Raw genomic sequence first — 17,999 nt, forward strand, 5'->3', positions numbered from 1 at the left:
AAAAATCACTGCATAGTACCAGAAGCAAAGGGAGCAAGTGAAGTGCTCAGTATATTACAGAAAGGGTAACTATTACATTTAAAGCCAACTGTTAGTGAAACAACTCAGTACATTTTAAAGGAAGATAATCAGAGTGACCAGTTAAAAATACCACTAAGGCTCATGCACCTAAACATACACTACCTTAGAAATAAGCTTAATATATTACAGGTTTTTGTAAATGAACAGTCACCTCATATAGTAGTGCTAACTGAGCATGGATTAAAATTTGATGAAATTATTTACTGTAAACTGGAGGGATACTCCTTAGCAAATAGTTATTGTAGACAGCAACATAAGGGTGGTGGTGTGGCAGTTTACATTAGTGAGAATCTTGAGTACAAGAAATTAAACTATCTAGACCAGTACAACAAAGAAGGTTTGATTGAAGTGACAGGCATCAAAGTCCACACCAAAGAGTGTAGAGAGGTTATGAGAAAACATAAAGTTATTGGGATTTATCATCCACCAAAGGCTGATGTAGTTAGCTTCATAGCCATATTTAGTAGAGTAGTGGGACGTTGTGGTCCCAGTGACCTAACTATACTTGGTGATTTGAATATTGAGGCAAAATCTTCCAGTTTGTGTAATATGAGGTTAATAGATACTCTTAACTCATATAATCTCGTAAATGTAGTAAATAGTGATACCAGGGTAACAAAGTCCACATCTAGCAGAATTGATTACGTTATACTATGTAAACATATTAAAGACAGTGTTAGGTGCTGGAATATGGATTTTCACTACTCTGACCACAAATGCCAGCTTATAGAGTATGTAAACACAAGCTTCCCAAAAACGACAAAAGTTACCGCAAATAAAAGAATCCTAAAAGAGGGTAACATCCTTGCCCTAAGAAATAAATTAGCTACAGAGGACTGGGATCTGGTTTACCAGACTGAAGGATCTGAAAACAAATGGGCCAAATTCTATGATACTATGCTAAGACACTTTGACAGATGCTGCCCTGTTAAAAAAAATACAAAGAGTATTCACCCATAACCAAAGTGCAAAAACCAACAGACTGATACTTCCAGCAAATATGATAAAACTCAGGCAAAACATCCAGGACCTGGATGTGTTACACAAGTCAACAAACCTGCAGGTTTTTAAGGCCAAGCACAATGAAGCCAAGAAAATCTTTAAGAAAGAGCTTTCAAATCTAAGAAAACAGTATACAGCAGTGAAATAGCTCAGTCAGACAATATAGCCAAGACCTCATGGAGAATTGTAAATCAATATCGCAAAGCCACACCGAAGCCAGAAACTGAAATTGTAAATATAAGACAGGAAGGAAACACAATTAAAGATCATAATAAAGTCTGCAATGTTTTCAATACATACTTTATATCTGCAGCTGTTAGTCCAGTTAATAACACAATTGTGAGTAGTGAGGTAAAGCTCTGCCCCTTTGAAGAGCCACCTTTTGAATTCAAACAAGTAAGTGAAAAAGAAATAGGCAGGATAATAAATAACCTAAAGAATAAGTACTCATCTGGATGAGATGGTTTGAGTAGTATTGTGATTAAAAAATGTAATAAGGAATTAGTTAAAATAATCACCCACCTGATAAACTGCAGTATTAGAGAACATACATTTCTAAATGTATTGAAATGGAGCACAGTTAAACCAGTGCATAAAAAAGGATCCAAGGAAGAGGTTTCAAATTTCAGGCCCATATCATTAATACCTGTCTTCAGCAAAATATTTGAAGTTGTGCTGCTGACACAACTTAGTGACTATTTCTTGAAAAATAAGTTCCTAACAGACACACAACATGGATTCCGAAAAGATCATAGTACTATCACAGCAATTACGGAATTTCTTCACAAAATGTATGGTGCCCTTGATTAAGGAATGCAAACAGCTGGCATATTTCTAGACCTCACTAAAGCCTTTGACTCGGTAAACCATGAGTTACTTTTAAGTAAACTTGAATCATACAATGTAAATGCTGCATCCATGCAATTGCTGGCTACATATTTATTTAACCGCAAGCAGTGTACAAAGCTGACTTACAAAATCAATAATCAGATCATTAATTTCCAGTCCAAATATGAGACAGTCACGCAAGGTGTACCCCAGGGCTCAATTTTGGGCCCTTTCCTTTTCCTAGTGTACATAAATGATATAGAGCAACCTTTCAACTCCCAATTGGTAACCTATGCAGACGATACCTCACTGTTATTTCTTGATAAACAAAATGATGAGTTAACGTTGGTAGCAACTGAGGGCCTACGTCAAATAACTACTTATTTCCAAGATCAAGGTTTGAAAGTTAATATCAGTAAACCTCAGTTATTGCCATTTAAACTTACAAACTCACACCAAACCTCTATCAGTGACATAGGTGGAATTGAAGTAGTGGACATAGAAGGCTGCAGATTTCTAGGTATTCACCTAGATGAAAATCTAAGATGGGTAAACCATATCAAATTTGTATGCAGTAAAATCAGCAGTTCATTACATCTAATCAGCCAGTTATCAAAAGTAGTCCCACATCAGACATTAAAAACAATTTATTATGGAACCATTTTTGCACAGATTAATTACGGGATAGAGATATGGGGTTGTGCTGCCGACATACATATGAACAGAATATTAACCCTACAGAAAAGAGCAATCAGAATTATCCATGGATTAGGGTATAGAGATTCATGCAGGGAAATCTTTGTTCATCATAAATACCTCACAGTCTACTCACTGTATCTTTACAAATTAATTATATTTTTTGTGACACATCAAAACAAAGCAACAAAGTGCTCTGATATGCATGCCTATAATACAAGATATAAAGACTGCTACTACAGACAAAGAACAAAATTAAAAACAACAGACCATAGTCCATGCATTAGTGGTCAAATACGGTACAACAGCTTACCGAGCTCTATAAGGTGCCACAAAGGGAACTTATTCAAAGTGAAACTGAAATATTTCTTGATTGACAAGTGTTTAATCTGAATATTTGTAATAGGTACGATGTAACACCCAATATTGTGCCTTATTAGGTACAATGGTACATTTGTATCATGTATATGTAATCACATATGTATATATGACTGTACTAAACTTGTAAAAAAATGCTATGACGTTTGCAAAAGACACCAGTTGGTGTCGCCATGCAAAAAAAATACAATAAATAAATAAATAAACAACAGATTTTTCAGTTCATGGGGAATGCTTGAACAGCTTATATGTCTGTAAACAGTCTCACCATTTAAATGGAACTGAGCTTTCCATGTGGTCATATCAAAGTGAAACTGGTGTAGAAAATTCGCCACAAGAATAGGTTCAGTGACACAGATAATCATGAAGATACACTACAATTTCTTTGTGAAAGCAAAACTTTTTCACCTCACTGTGTTGTCCAAAAGTAGGTATCTTAGAGTTGATCACAGCAGTGAGCCAGCAGGCAACAGGAGATCATACTTCAGGTTTCACCTGTGGAACACTAACATCCAACCCCAATTTGATTGAATATGTTCAGGAGACACAGCTGTATTGTATGTATAAGTGACATGGTATATCAACTTTGTGAACTGTGAACTGTTGAACTGAAAAATCGGGAGGAGTCACATTTCTGATAGTAGAAAGGGCTCTACCATCTTGAGAATAATTGTCATAACCCAACACCACATAATGCGAAATTGATGATCCTTTAGTTGCTGTGATGGTGGAATGTAGGCATTCTACATTAGAGCAACCATTCACACCTACATCTTCCTGTCAGTAGTTGCATGCAGGGGTGCATTTTCTAGGCAGCTGTGCAAAGCAGGAATGATAACACTGTCTTAAGTCCTGACTGATGTCATCGAGAGCATTGCGTTGTCCCCCTAATGGCATCTGCCTTCACTACACTCACAACACAATATCCAGTTTGTACAGCCCCATTTCAGTTCTCATATCTGGTCAGCAATAAGTAACTGCGAGTCTAAATTTGTGGTGTTATGTGAAACACAGTCCTTTTCATTGAAAAAGGTAACTGCTTAAACCATACATGTTATAGCATTGCCTCAGACATTTCAGATTCCACCCCCAGGAATTGAAGATGATGCCAGAATGCATTTGCCAGTAGCTTCACTTGTCAAACCTGTTTATTTGAAGTTCTGTCAGTTTGCCTCTCAATGAAGCACATTGCCTTTAAGGCACATGTATTTGCACAGTAATGACATGACACATTGTACACCATGTCAGCCAATAACAACAAGATTTGAGTGTCTAAACCAATTCAGGTCAGGACAATCATTGATTGTCATCAGTAATACCACTGACATCAAATGAGAGTTCCAGAAGCCAGAACTGTAGGTCCAGTTGATGTGGCATGTATGGCAAAGTGATGAATTTTCCTCATGGCATGGAAAACATGATGCAGCTTCTTGGTCAGTTGTCTGTGAGCCGCAAATCACGTGAATTGCCAGGTACTTGTCCAAAATTTATTGCTATTGGTGGAATGGTAGTCATTTCCTCTGAGTTAACAAACAGCTGTCCTGGTGGGATGGTATGCATGATTGTATTCCATGTTTGATGTGTTTGTCATCTGCCATGACCTTTATTGTAATCACCATTTGTGGGAATGTTGATCCACTATAAAGTGGAAACAATTATAATTACACACACTTTATTGATTAACTTTAAGAATACATACAACACACAATAAGGAAGCTCGTTTTCTGGAACATAAGTGTGCTGGTGGGAAAAACAATCCTGAAAATAATATGAGTTCAACTATAGAAATTTTCCACACTTCCATTTTCAGCCTTAGTCTTGGCCCACTGTGTCACTACACTGTCTCCATTTTGGATTATCACATAAATACATGGCAGGTATAATGGTGCAAGCGTCATGATCTACCTAGAAAACTACTAATTTAGAACACATCCATAGGATGTCCTATGCCTAAAAAGTAGTAGAGGACTAAGTTATAACCTTCATTTAGAATATGATTTCATTCATAATTTTACAAAGCAATCCTCCACTAAATACTGCCTTTGTCATGTCTTGCTATGCAGTGCTACTTTACTAAATTGTCTGTAGCTGTATTACTTTGCTGAGTAACAAATAGGCACCAGAAGACTTGAGGTGTCTTTCTGATTTTCTTTCTGACAGAAAAATATTTTATTGACACTACATAATACTAATCCTTTCTTTCGCCCTTTCTAATGTTATTTAAAATTTTAAACTGTAGACTGATGACCCTTCAATGCAGTTTTTTTGTTATCGTGTTATAAAAAGCTTACAAAGACCAAGTTACCGTAGTGAAATGTAAGCGTCTAGCTAGTCTTGAAAATTAACAAAAAAGAATGAAGTGCATTCATCTGTTGAAAGTTTTGAGACAGTAATGCAAATTCCTTATTTTTCAAAATTTTAATATTTTCTCAAAATTACACATGCATCCTCTCAAATGAGTTAAAAAAAATTTGTATGAAATGAGTAGTCAGGAAATTTGTTCCAGAACTTTTCACAGACAGATACAGTAACTTTTAATGGTCCAATAAAATCACATGACTTTTGAGAGAGCACCAGAGGATTTACGTTGTTTCAGAAGTACCCAAATTTCGTTTCATGAAGGAATGCTCATGTTTTAGTTTTCTGGTGGCCAAGCAGATTGTAGTTGTATACCAGCCCACCACTCACATTGTAACTGGCTGCTTCTTTTATATTCAAAAACATACTTCATCACATCATTCTGCACTTACTGTCCCACCTTCATGTGTGATTTAGTAGACTTTTTTTGTAGGAGGCAACTCACTTTATTAATTTAACATATGTACCTAAACTGCTCAAGAAAACAGGGCATCTTTTTATAGAGCGCTGCCATGACTGCTTATACATTTCAGGCACTACCCACAGGCAAATTGAGGATCTAACAAAGCACCTCAGTTCTTAAAGAGCCTGATTAGGAAACCAAAAGTGAATGTTGTCTAGTCCTTTTGGGCTTTCACCCATCTTCAGTTAGCATAATACGTATCTGAATCTTCAGTCTGCAGTCACAAAATCAACAGCAAACTGCATGCTGCAGTTGGCCTGTGCAAAATCAACACTTCATGAGTCATATATTTATGGTGTGTTGCTGGTTAGGTGTATTTATTTTCAACTCTGCTATTTGTTATACAAAAGGAGTTCTAAGGGCTTAGAGCATAAAAGAGATGTAGATAGAGGGTAACGGGGAGGGTTGGAGAGGAGGGGGAAGAGAGGAAGAGGGAGACAGAGAATGATACAGAGAGGGGAAAGAGATGGGGATACACATGGAAAGGGGAAAGAGGGAAGAAAGAGAGAGAGAGGGGAGAGGGAGCGAGAGAGAGAGAAAGAGAGAGAGAGAGAGAGAGAGAGAATGGCTGTGTGAGTTGAGGGGAGGGAGAGGAAGAATCGTGGAAGAGGGCACTGCATAACCTTGAGAGGGAAGGAGTGGTGTGGACAGTGACATAAGAGAAAATGGAAAAGGTAAGGTACGACAGTGAGGAACAGGTTAGCACAGGTTTTGGTTCAAGGGATTGCGAGAACACAAGATATTCTGAGGAGACAGTTGCCATCTGTATAGTTCAGAGAAACTTGTGCAGCTATAGAGCATCCTAATGGCATACATAGTGAAGCAGAATTTAAAAATCATTTGTGTTGTGGTCCACAGCATGTTTGGCAACTGGGTGGTCAACTTTGTCGTTTGCTACAGTTTGGTGGTGGCCTTTCATGCACGTAAACAGTTAGGTACCTATAAGGCTCACATAGAATGCTGCACAGTAATTACAGGATAGCTGTTGTATAACATGGCTGCTTCCACATATGTCCCTGCCTTTCACTGGTAGGAATTGCATGTGACTGGACTGTGGTAGGAGGTGGTATGTGAGTGCTTGAGACAGACCTTGGACCTGTGTCATTCACAAAGGAATGACCTGTGGAGTGCAGAATTGTGAGCTGGAATAGGGCAGACAAAGATATTTTTTAGGTTGGGTGGATGGTGAAACACTATTTTGCATTATGTGGATAGAATTTTGAATAGTATATAAATCATACACAATAGGCCTTGGATGTAGGATTGGAGGTTATGGACAATAGATTGGAAGTGATGGTCAACAAAGACAGATGTTCAATCTGTGGGAACATTGTATCCAACTAAAATGGGAGAACCAATATGTAGACCTGGGAGTTTGGGTTTTTGGAATTTGGCATGTAGGTACAAAGCAGGAGTGTGGAGGGTTATGGATGTGAAAAGGGAAATGGATTCACATGTCTGGCTTTGGGATGGACCTAAGACCTTCAGGAGCTGGTGGCAGTCATGTTGGACTTCTGGGATGGGATTGTGGTCATAATGTGTTGGAAAGTTGGTGGAGACCCTAAGCCACATATTCATTATGATTCATGACCATGATGGTGGAGAATTTATTGCAGGCAGAATGATAAGTTCTGGATTGGTTTTCAGGTTACGAATACCTGTGCACTGTGTAGGAGTCATGTTGGATTCACTGGGGGGGGGGGGGGGATTTAGGAAAGCAGGTTGAAGCCAAGTTAGAAGCAAGGAATTCTTGAAAAATTACCAGGGAATGACCAGACAGGAGGGGTGAAATATCACAGTTGGAGGGAAATTCTGTGCTGGGTCTTGATTGGCAGCTGTTGGCCCAGTGCATAGCAATGAAATGTTTCCACAGCAGAAAAAAATAATGGTAAGCAGGTCCTTTACAAATACAGCATGGCTGAACTAGGTTTTGGGCTAAAGATGAGGCCTTTAGAAGGTACTGAAACTTCTGCAGTGGTTAGAGTTTTGGTAGAAAGGTTACAACAATATTATGGAACACGTGTTCAGGAGCACTGTGTTTCATGGAGGGGAGAGGAAGTATATGAGGATGTGGAAGGCAGTGTGTATCAGCAAGGAATGGTTTGGGAATTCTGAGGGAATGGCAATGGAGAGGGGTGGCATGGGGGGGGGGGGGTATTATTAATATCTGTCTTACTACAGACACAAGCACTGTGTTCCAGATAATGAAGTTCTGCTGAAATCTAGACATTCAAGAGCAATTCTGTTATATTTGAATATATTATGCCAATGAAACATCAAAAACATTGAAGAAGAAGCCCTAACTGTAAACTGCAATTACTTACTATGTTTTTAAATCTTTTATGTTGCTATGTTTCATCCAGATCTTTTTTCTTGTCTTTATTTGCTTTTTTTCCCTCTTCCACCTTTCTTATGTTTGTTTTTTTCATTTTCAGTTCATGAACTTTTTTAGTTAAGTACTCATGTCTGACTCATTGATCTTTTCTATCAGACAGTTTTAAAAATTATGGAAACTATTTTTTATTCATTACGTTTTGCTTACCAACTGTGCTTACAGGAAGTTTCTAATTCTGAAATTGATTAGAAATCACACATTTCTTAATATTTTTAATATTTCTGTAATTAACTATTCTAAAATTTCGTCTGTAGCCTTTGACATATTATTAAAAATTCGATAATATCTTGTGAATCATTTATCACAGTGAAAGAAATGTGTTTGTTTTGTAGGATTTGGACCACTCCCATGGACCGTGATGGCAGAAATGCTTCCACCAGGAGTGAAGAGTGGTGCATCGGCTCTCACTGTGTCACTGTGCTGGGTGCTTGGCTTTCTGGTGACTCGCTTCCTTACAGACATGCTCAACGCGCTTGGTGTTGAGGGCACTTTCTGGCTGTTTGCTGCTTGCTCACTGATTGCAGGCTTCTTTATTGTCTTTCTTCTACCAGAAACAAAGGGCAAGTCACTGCAAGAGATACAGCAGCTTTTAGAGGGCAAGAACACCTGCAAAGAGGACCCGGGTGGCTCCCACGAGATGACCACTGTCAAGGTGTGATCACCGCCACCCTCAAGTCTTGGGAGGCCCCTTCACATCACCATGGACCACCTGTTAATAAAGAGCCTGCAGGCATCTACCGCCCTCTGACTGCCTGCTGTACATGGGGCACTTTGTCTCTCCGAAGCAAACAGCTTCATCCCAAAGCTTCATCAGATGCAAATGATCAGCCAGGGACAGTAAATGTTTTTGAAGGCATTAGCCCCAATTGTAATTGTCTGTGTGCCCTTTTTCTTTCATCCAAAACTCACCAGTTGCATTTTATAAACCTATAATGATACACTCTTTTAGAAACAGAACTGGTGTTTGAGAGAAGACTAGATCAACATTCCATTTTTAGTTTTTTTTTCTTTTACCATATCTGGTTACTGTTTCTTGGTTGCATGCCACAGCTCATTTATGACATATGCAATCAGCAATGATTTCACATGCAAGAAAAGTACTTGAATTATTTAAAAAAATGTGTAAGAGTAGAGCCAATGTGGAGCAAAAGGCATAGCTATACAAATTGCTATAGTTGACATTTGCAATCAAAAAGGTGTATACATACTTTTTGGCAAGGTTCTATGTAATGAATAGCATGCAGTTAACAAGATAGTCTTTTGTACATTCATTTTGTGTAAACACTGCAGATTTTCAGTTCTGCATATGTTTACAGATACAAATAATGCAAGCTAGGCCTGCATTGTATAGTTTTCCATGAACTAATCAGTACTTTCTGTTTCCTATGGTGAAGACTGCATGAATGCAACATTTGTACTTATTAGTACAAAATGAGTAATATTCCATAAGAATCAAAACAGTTGAATTGTATGCAATTCATTCAATAACTGTGATGAGATAAAATGTATCAAAGAGTGAAACTTATGAGGAACATTCTTCTTCCATTAAAAATAAAAGTTCCTTGTTCATAGTCATATGCAGGGCTTTCAGATCAGTTTAGTGTCAATTCTAGCAATTTTAGTCATATTTTGTATTTGCGTATGCAGAAAATGTGTATAAAAGTGTTTGAAATATTTGGTGCACTGGCCAAAATAACACTGTTGACTGCCTGCTGTGCAGGTTTTGTGTTTCAGGGCCAATGTTACAAAACATTTTGTCATAATGATCCACTCACCCAGTTCGTTTTGTGATACTTCATTTGGGTGTACGGCACATCTTTATTTATGAGTTAGAGCAGTATTTTCTTACTGAATAGATTTTTACATATGATATATCTATCTGCATTTGTACATAGTAATTTTTATAGTATCCAATAATATAAAAAAGTATAATACTGAACTTTCTGGAGATGAAATAAAGATTGTCATTCCTGTTCTAATCTGTAGCTTTAAACAACTGTTTTAAAATGTTATTTAAATATACATATATATTCTGTTTTGTAAAAAAATGGATTAATGTACATCAGAAGGACTCCAGTGTGAAAACAAACCAACACTATTTGGGTAATTACTGGAAACATTACATATTAAAATATTTTAACAAGGAAGATGCATTATCAACTCACTTAAGCTTCATTCCAACTTGAAAGTATCTCGCATCCTGTTGATTTGAAGAGGAACAGGCTTAGCATGTATTGCATCCTCTCATCCCTGTTGATTTTCAGCAAGCTACATCAATCATGTACTATGTAGAATGCTTGCTCACTAACAGTTCTGTGTGTTTCTGGTCTGGAGAGATGATTGCCCCCTTGCTCTACAATTGCAGGAATGCTAACACATGTTTTATGGACACCTTAGAAAAGAAATTAAATTTTCTGCCTTAATTAAGGAGTTGCAATTTTTCTCTGAGTTGAAGCACACAATATGTCGGGTCACCAGAATGTTCGCTGTATTGGATACATAAATATGGCTAACATTACAAAACAATATTAAGTGCCACATATATGTAAAATAAGTAGAAGACCTGAACTTATTGAGCGATTTATCAATAACTCCAGTCCACCTTTTAAGGAAACAGATACAAGGCACTACTATCATCTTTTAGTAAGCATTGCTTCAGTGGCTAGAGCCCTTATCAGGTGAGCTTGATGGGATATATTGGAGGGATTCAAACATGCTCTACTGGGAACTTAACTAATAGCCATAACCTTATGAAAGTACAAAACAGATATTCAGAGAACTTAAATGGGTTTTTTGAAAGAAGGGTGTTGTTCTTACCAAACCTTGTGGTAAAATTTAAATAATCAGTTTTGAAAGTAGACTTTGTATAATTCTGTTGCCTTTATTATACAGGGTGCATCAAAAAAATCCTGAAATTTGGCACATCTATATTTCTGAAACTAGTAAACACATACAATGAATTTTAGTTTTTGATGAATGGGAAACTCAAAAAGTTTTTTTCATACCTTTTCTTAGGTGTTCAATATGCACGCTTTGACATGCATGCCTTCTGTCATTGCGGTATTTAAATTGTCCCCACACTGCACCAAGCATGTCTCAAGTTACAACTTCCATAGCTGCTGTTAAGCAATGTCTCAGTTCATTAATTGTTGTTGGTGACAAAGGCACATAAACAGAGTCTTTTATAGACATCCACAATAAATTATCACATACAGTCAAGTCCAGTGACCATTGAGGCCAGTAATGTAAGGCTGAATCATTTGGTCCAGTGTGACCGATCTATCATTCAGTAACTCTTTGATTTAAAAATTCTCACACTTCCAGATGCCAGAGTGGCAGTGCCTCGTCCTGTTGGGAAGTAAAACCATTTGAATCAGTCTCCAACTGTGGTAAAAAAAATTCTCAAGCAAATTGAGATATATGCTTCCTGTAACAGTGATCTCGACAAAGACAAGTAGACCATACACCTTTTCTCGTGAAACTGCACGAAGCACAGTAAAATTTGGAGAGTACCTCTCACGTTGCACAACTTCATGTGGTTGATCCATTATCTCATATTCCCACATTGTGATGGTTCAACTTTCCATTTAAGTGGAGTGTTGTCACTAAACACTAAGTGTGGAAGGAAACTATCATCCTACATTTTGCCAAGAACAAAATTACAGAACTCCATACATTGTTATTTGTCACCTTCATGAGGTGCTTTCAGTAACTGAATTTTGTATGTTTTATGTGTAAACATCAACGTAACTCAAGCCAGAAGGACACAGGGTGCATGTTGAGCTGTCAAGCTGCGTGGTGAATGGATTTCTGTAGACTCTGTGATGTTTGTCCGCTTTATTTTCTCATTGCTAGTCCTTGGTGTCGACGTACTGCATTGCTAAACTTAATGAAAAATAGGAGGGTGAGGGTGGGGTGGGGGGGTGGAAGTTTGACACTGACTACATAAATGATGTAGCCGATAATTGCACAGATGTGTTTCACACTTCCTTACTTTCACTGTTCACAATCACCCTCAATAATACAAGAGGGTAAGTATTTTTTTTTAAAAAAAAGCAAGCTTGCTTTGTCACAACTCCTTGTGAAACTATGGTGGATGCTTTCGACGTCTGTGTCAGAAACTCGGGAATGGCCTGGCTATTTGTCAAACAACTTATTTCTCAGAACTGTTCATGCTATAGGAGTATCCACACCATACCTAGTACGAAAGTCACACTGAACAGTTATTATTGACCTGCACACTTTCTGTTATCCCAACACCATTTTTACTAGAACTGAAATGGGCACATACTGCTGCTACCAAACTGGAACCATGTGAAACTCAATAGTCTGCTCTTTCCAATAGTACATTTTTCACACACATTTCTCAAATAACATAATAGTTATGATTTTTTTTTTTATATACCCTGTATATCTTGGATATCCATCATGAGAATTAGGTAAGAGAGATTAGCGCACAGGCATGGGCTACATATAAAGTCATTTCTCCTCTTCTTTATTTACAACTGGAAAAAGGAATGATGCGACTAGCATTAACACAAAGTACGCTCTAACATGCACTTATAAAGTGCTTGTGAAGAATATAGGATGACTCAAAAAGTACTTTCGAATTTTAATGTGTAACATCATCCTAACTGAGGAGCATTTATAAATGATACTTGGCTTAAGTGGTTCACAGAGTAAAAAGTATTTTTCCTCAAGGATATTCCAGGCAATACATAAGTGTAGCACACAGGAAACTCATAAAGCACCAATGCCAGATCGAAAATAAATTTTCAATCTGCAGTGAGTTGTGGGCTGATTTAAAGCTTGCTGGCAGATTAACACTACGTGCCAGTCTGGGAATTGAACCAAAGACATTTGCCCTTCCTCATCTAAGAGCGCTATGAACCGTGCTATCCAAACACAACTCATGATCTGCTGCCCTCACAGCTTCACTTCCACAGCACCTCGTGTCCTGCCTTATAAACATCGTAGAAATTTTCCTGCATATCTCGCTGGATTAGCAGCCCTGGATGAAAGGATGCTGCAGCTTGAGGTAATGTTTCCAGAATTAGTTCTTACTCTGCAGTGGATTATGTGATGATTTGAACTTCCTGCCAGATTACAACTGAGTACCAGACTGGTACTTGAACCTGGGACCTTTGCCTTTTAAGGGCAAGTGCTCTACCGACTGAGATATCCAAGCTTGACTCACCCCTTGCAGCTTTACTGTATGGAAGAACTTCAATGAGGTTTGGAAGGTAGAAGATGTGGATCGGCAGAAGTAAAGCTGTGAGGGCAGGTCATGAGTTGTTCTTGGATAGCTCATTCAGAAGAGCACATACCCACAAAATGCGAAGGTCTCAGGTTCATGTTCTGGTCCAGCACACAGTTTTAATCTGCCAGGAAATTTCATTAATTAGTTTGTTCAAACCAAATGCAACCCTTAGAAGTAAGGAACTTCAAAATGTATCATAGGAATGAAACATTCACACAGCAAAGGAGACATCAGCAGGAACTCATTACATGACATTCTGTATGTGAAGTGACTAGGCAACCATACAAAAAATAAACTTTGGTGGTGCCAACAGGTGGACAACTTAATCATCAAACTTAGTTGTGCCTGCTTTACATTGAAAATCTCCCTCACTGAGATGATCTAAAGATGGAATCACTTTGCACGCTTTCTCTCAGAACTGGCTTATGGCATAATCTGCTGGGACAATGAACCTAAGGACAGAAAAAGTTTTCTTTTCTACAGCAGCATTTGTAGCAGTGGTTGAATCCTTGGCCAGCATCAGAACATGATGATGCAGTGACATATTACAAAAAGTTATGTTGTATCTGAGCATGTAATGGTTGTGGTGAAAGGTGGTCTTTATTTAAAACTGATTTTTTATTAATGATCAAATATTACATTAAGGAGAAAATATACTGTGAAGTGATGTAAGAGGTCCAAAATCTGAGAAGAGGTGCAAGATGCAATACAGCTGAGGAAATAAAATATTTATTCCACAGAATGTTTTAGTAAGGATAGTCTGTAAAGTTGATAACAAAACATCTTGCAGAAATTTCTTCAGCAAACTTTGAATTCTTACCCTCGCATGCCAATACATTTACACATGGTATTAGTGGTTCATAATAAGAGTGAGTATAGAATGTATTGTGAAAATCTCAAAGAAAAAAAGAGAAATAAAAATAACTTCATGTGTTGCCATGTTGTGATTTTCAGCCTGAAGACATGTTCGATGCAATTCTCCATGACAGTCTGTCTTGTGTAAGCCACTCCAGCACTGCTTAACTACTGCAACCTACATCCATTTGAGCTTTCCTCTACAATTTTTAGCTCCTACACATTCCTCCATTACCAAATTGATGATTTTCTGATGTCTCAGAATGTTTCCTAATGACCTGTCTCTTCTTTTCATCAAGCTGTGTCATAAATTTCTTTTTTCCTCAGTTTGATTTACTACTTCTTCAATAGTTATCTGATCTACCCATCATTATGGACATGTTATGTGCTAATTCAAGTGACCAACTAGAGATGCTGTCACCAAAAGTGTTCATCATTTAATTTCCTTAAACCAAACACAGCAGTGATATGAAAATTTGACATAGGATGGTAGTAAGGCTGGTGGCTACTTGAATTTGCATGCACAAGGCCTGATTGGCTAACTTCAATGCTAATTATCTTAGAACTGGGATAACATACTGATTTTTTTCTCAACAGTTATTTTTCAGCTCTTTCTGACCACCGTACATACCCTAGCTTTCGGAACTACTAGCTCCTTTCTCAGAGAGGAACAAATGGTTTATGTTGATGACATTAAAAATCAATTTCAGTGAACTTTGATCCACCAGTCACAATATGAGAGGCAAAAATAATTTGCATACAGTTTTTGCCATCTTGTCTAGGGTTCAGATTGGAATTTTGTACTCTGGTGTGAAGGTATTCAGCAAGCTCTCATCTACCTAATAGTTAGAAACTGGAAATCCCAGACTGTTGAAAATAAAACTGAAAAACCATCTCATTGGCTACTCCATCTTCAAATTATTTGAGTATTTAAATAAATGACTGAACATTTCTGATAGCTGCATAGAAAGCAACAGTATTTCTTGTAATGCTGCATGACAAGTAGTAATGTTACTGTGGAAATGACTTAATATTTTCAGATGGAGGTAGCTGTTTTCTTTGAGAAATACCAATGGAATACAGTAAATACACTACTTGTTATCAAATATGTAACACCAGGAAGGATATCAGGTAAGTTTTTACTTGTTGCACGTGTACAATACAGTAGGAAAAATACATTAATGAAATTTTTAGAAGATTTAGATGTACTCAGGATGCAAAATTTAGTACACAGAGCTGTCACTTCTGGAAGCAATAATAGCTCTAATGCGGCTAGGCATCAAGGCATACTGAGCTTCGAAACAGATAAAGGTATGTCATTCCATGCTGCTTCAAGCCTACGCCATAGCTCATCAATCATCGAGGCTGGCAAGTAGTGGCAAGCCATGACCAAATGTTTTCAATGGGTGAGACAGCTGGAGGACATGCTGGCCACAGCAACAATCAAATACTCTCTTCATTGAGATGGGTCATTACAGAATGGCCAATTTGTTGTGGTATGTCATTACCTTGTTGAAAGGTAATGTCACACAGACTTAAAGAAAGACACAAACACTGGACTTAACATGTCAGAAATGTGATGGCTGCTGTATATATTACCAGCCTTGTGAATGAGAGAAGATTTTGTTGTATAACCAATGACACTTCATACCGTAATGCCAAGTCCTGGGCCTGTATGATGATAACAAATGCAATCTTGCATTGTTCAGTCCCCTCAAAGCCACCACACATGGATGTGTTATAATGGAATACTTGCTGTTTGGTGCTACAAGAATTCAATTGAACTGTCTGATACTCCAACCTGACAATCAACTTCTGCTAATCCAAAATAAACAAATATTTGTACAGTTACTAGATAATGATTATACAGAAAAGTAGAACAAAACTCCCTTTCTTCAGTCAAAACTGTGTTTAAAAACTATCAAAAGTTATGTTACATGTAAGTATAACCAATAATTATCAAACCTCACAAATTAATCAGAAATTTCCAATGTTCTCTTATGTTTATTTTCTTTTACTGTAGCTTTCTTTGATAAAATGATACAATCAGTAATAGGTTTGTTACTTACAGTAAACTGCAGGTCAAGCATTTCCAAATTTCAATAATTATTAACTCCATGATATTAAGAAATATCATCAAATTTATTTAGTAATAAATGTAGCTTTCTGAAAAATTAAAATAATATAAGATACCTTGGACAGTTAATTTAATTAGTAACATGTTTTTTTTTCTGTAGCCTAATGCTAAAAAAAGGTGAAAACAGCCTAATCACCATAAAATTTTCATTTAAGTAAGTTTCTTATTATTTCAATTTGTAAATATGCTGAAACCATTTAATATTCACAATTAATTTAAATTTAAATTTATTGTGTTCCAAAAATAAAGTAAGAAAAATAGTCACAAATGAAACCAAAAGATAAAAAACACATGAGACCACATTAGATTCTTCACGAACATTCTGTCCCTGTTTCAATCAATAACTCCCACTTTTTTCTTCTCTTGAATATTGACTGTATATTGAATATTCTTATTGACCTCTTGATAGTCATAAGTCAGTCATCTTAGTTTCTTGTTGTACAGTACTGCTTTTCAGGGACACGAAACTGCAGACATCCCCATATAACTTAGGAACATCTCATTCCATTACAATGCCAATCACTAGTCTGTATGCAGAACTGGGACTCATCTGAAAAGATGATGTGGGGCCATTGCTGTGTCCCATATTATTGTTGGACACACCAATGTTAGCATACATCTCTCTGCTGATATGTCAGGACAAGCCCCAACAAGGTGTACTGTGATGACAGCCCTGTTGATCTCATCTGTTGATCTAACAAATCTCATCACACTGTTCACATGCAAACTTATCTCACAAACGTCCATTTCCTAACTCAAGTATATGACGTGGCTGTATGAACCTGATGACCAAGTGAGGAATATATCTACCCTCTCAGATACTAGCTGCATGGGCCATTGTGATCCTGCATTGTACTAAGTATGACTGTCCTGCATCCATCAATTCCATATTCACATGACAAAGCATAGGCCATTGTGAAATCCCAATATGTGCTGGTAGAAACTCCTGCTTATGCAAGGCACAACATTATTTCACAGACAACCAACATTCAAATGCACTTTGTTAATGAGACCCACTACATAATCTTTCCCTATACAAAGAATGTAGATGGCAATACTCTTCTAGCACACTTCACAGCAGCTTGATATTCACTGCATGCTGCCTTCATGATGCTGCAGTTTTAATGGCCAGGTGAATATTAAGCTACCAACAGAAGATAATTAGCAACAGTTTGTGTGTGTGTGTGTGTGTGTGTGTGTGTGTGTGTGTGTGTGTGTGTGTGTGTGTAGGGAGGGGAGGGGGAAGGGGGGGGGGTGCAAAATGTAATCTGGAAGTAATTTCCATAATTATCAGTGGAAGTAGATTGGAACTAGCTCCAATCTGTTGTTAATATACTTTAAAGAAGTAGCATGAAGTGGCTGTTTCTGTCAACTGATGTGTAACTTGACTAATTCCACATCCCTGATGGCTCTCTTTCATTATCAGAGGAATGTAAATCTTAAACCCAAATTCCAAATTCTCTTATCTCACCTGTATAATGTTTGCTTCAACAGAAAATTCCTTCAAGAATATTAGTATCCTTCTTTCTACAATCACCCCAGTGAA

At 37.4% G+C, this 17,999-nt stretch overlaps 1 protein-coding gene across 1 annotated transcript in view; it reads left to right on the forward strand.

The window, feature by feature from the left end:
• Positions 1-10,578, forward strand: part of LOC126473738 (facilitated trehalose transporter Tret1-like) — a 181,490-nt gene extending 170,912 nt beyond the window's left edge. Inside the window, exon 8 of the mRNA XM_050100986.1 lies at positions 8,534-10,578. Within this exon, the coding sequence (XP_049956943.1) occupies positions 8,534-8,859 (326 nt within the window). The 3' untranslated portion in view covers positions 8,860-10,578. The remainder of the gene's footprint in view (positions 1-8,533) is intronic.
• The last annotated feature ends 7,421 nt before the right edge of the window (positions 10,579-17,999 follow it).

Source organism: Schistocerca serialis, chromosome 4 (assembly GCF_023864345.2).
Source record: "Schistocerca serialis cubense isolate TAMUIC-IGC-003099 chromosome 4, iqSchSeri2.2, whole genome shotgun sequence".
Classification (NCBI taxonomy): domain Eukaryota; kingdom Metazoa; phylum Arthropoda; class Insecta; order Orthoptera; family Acrididae; genus Schistocerca; species Schistocerca serialis.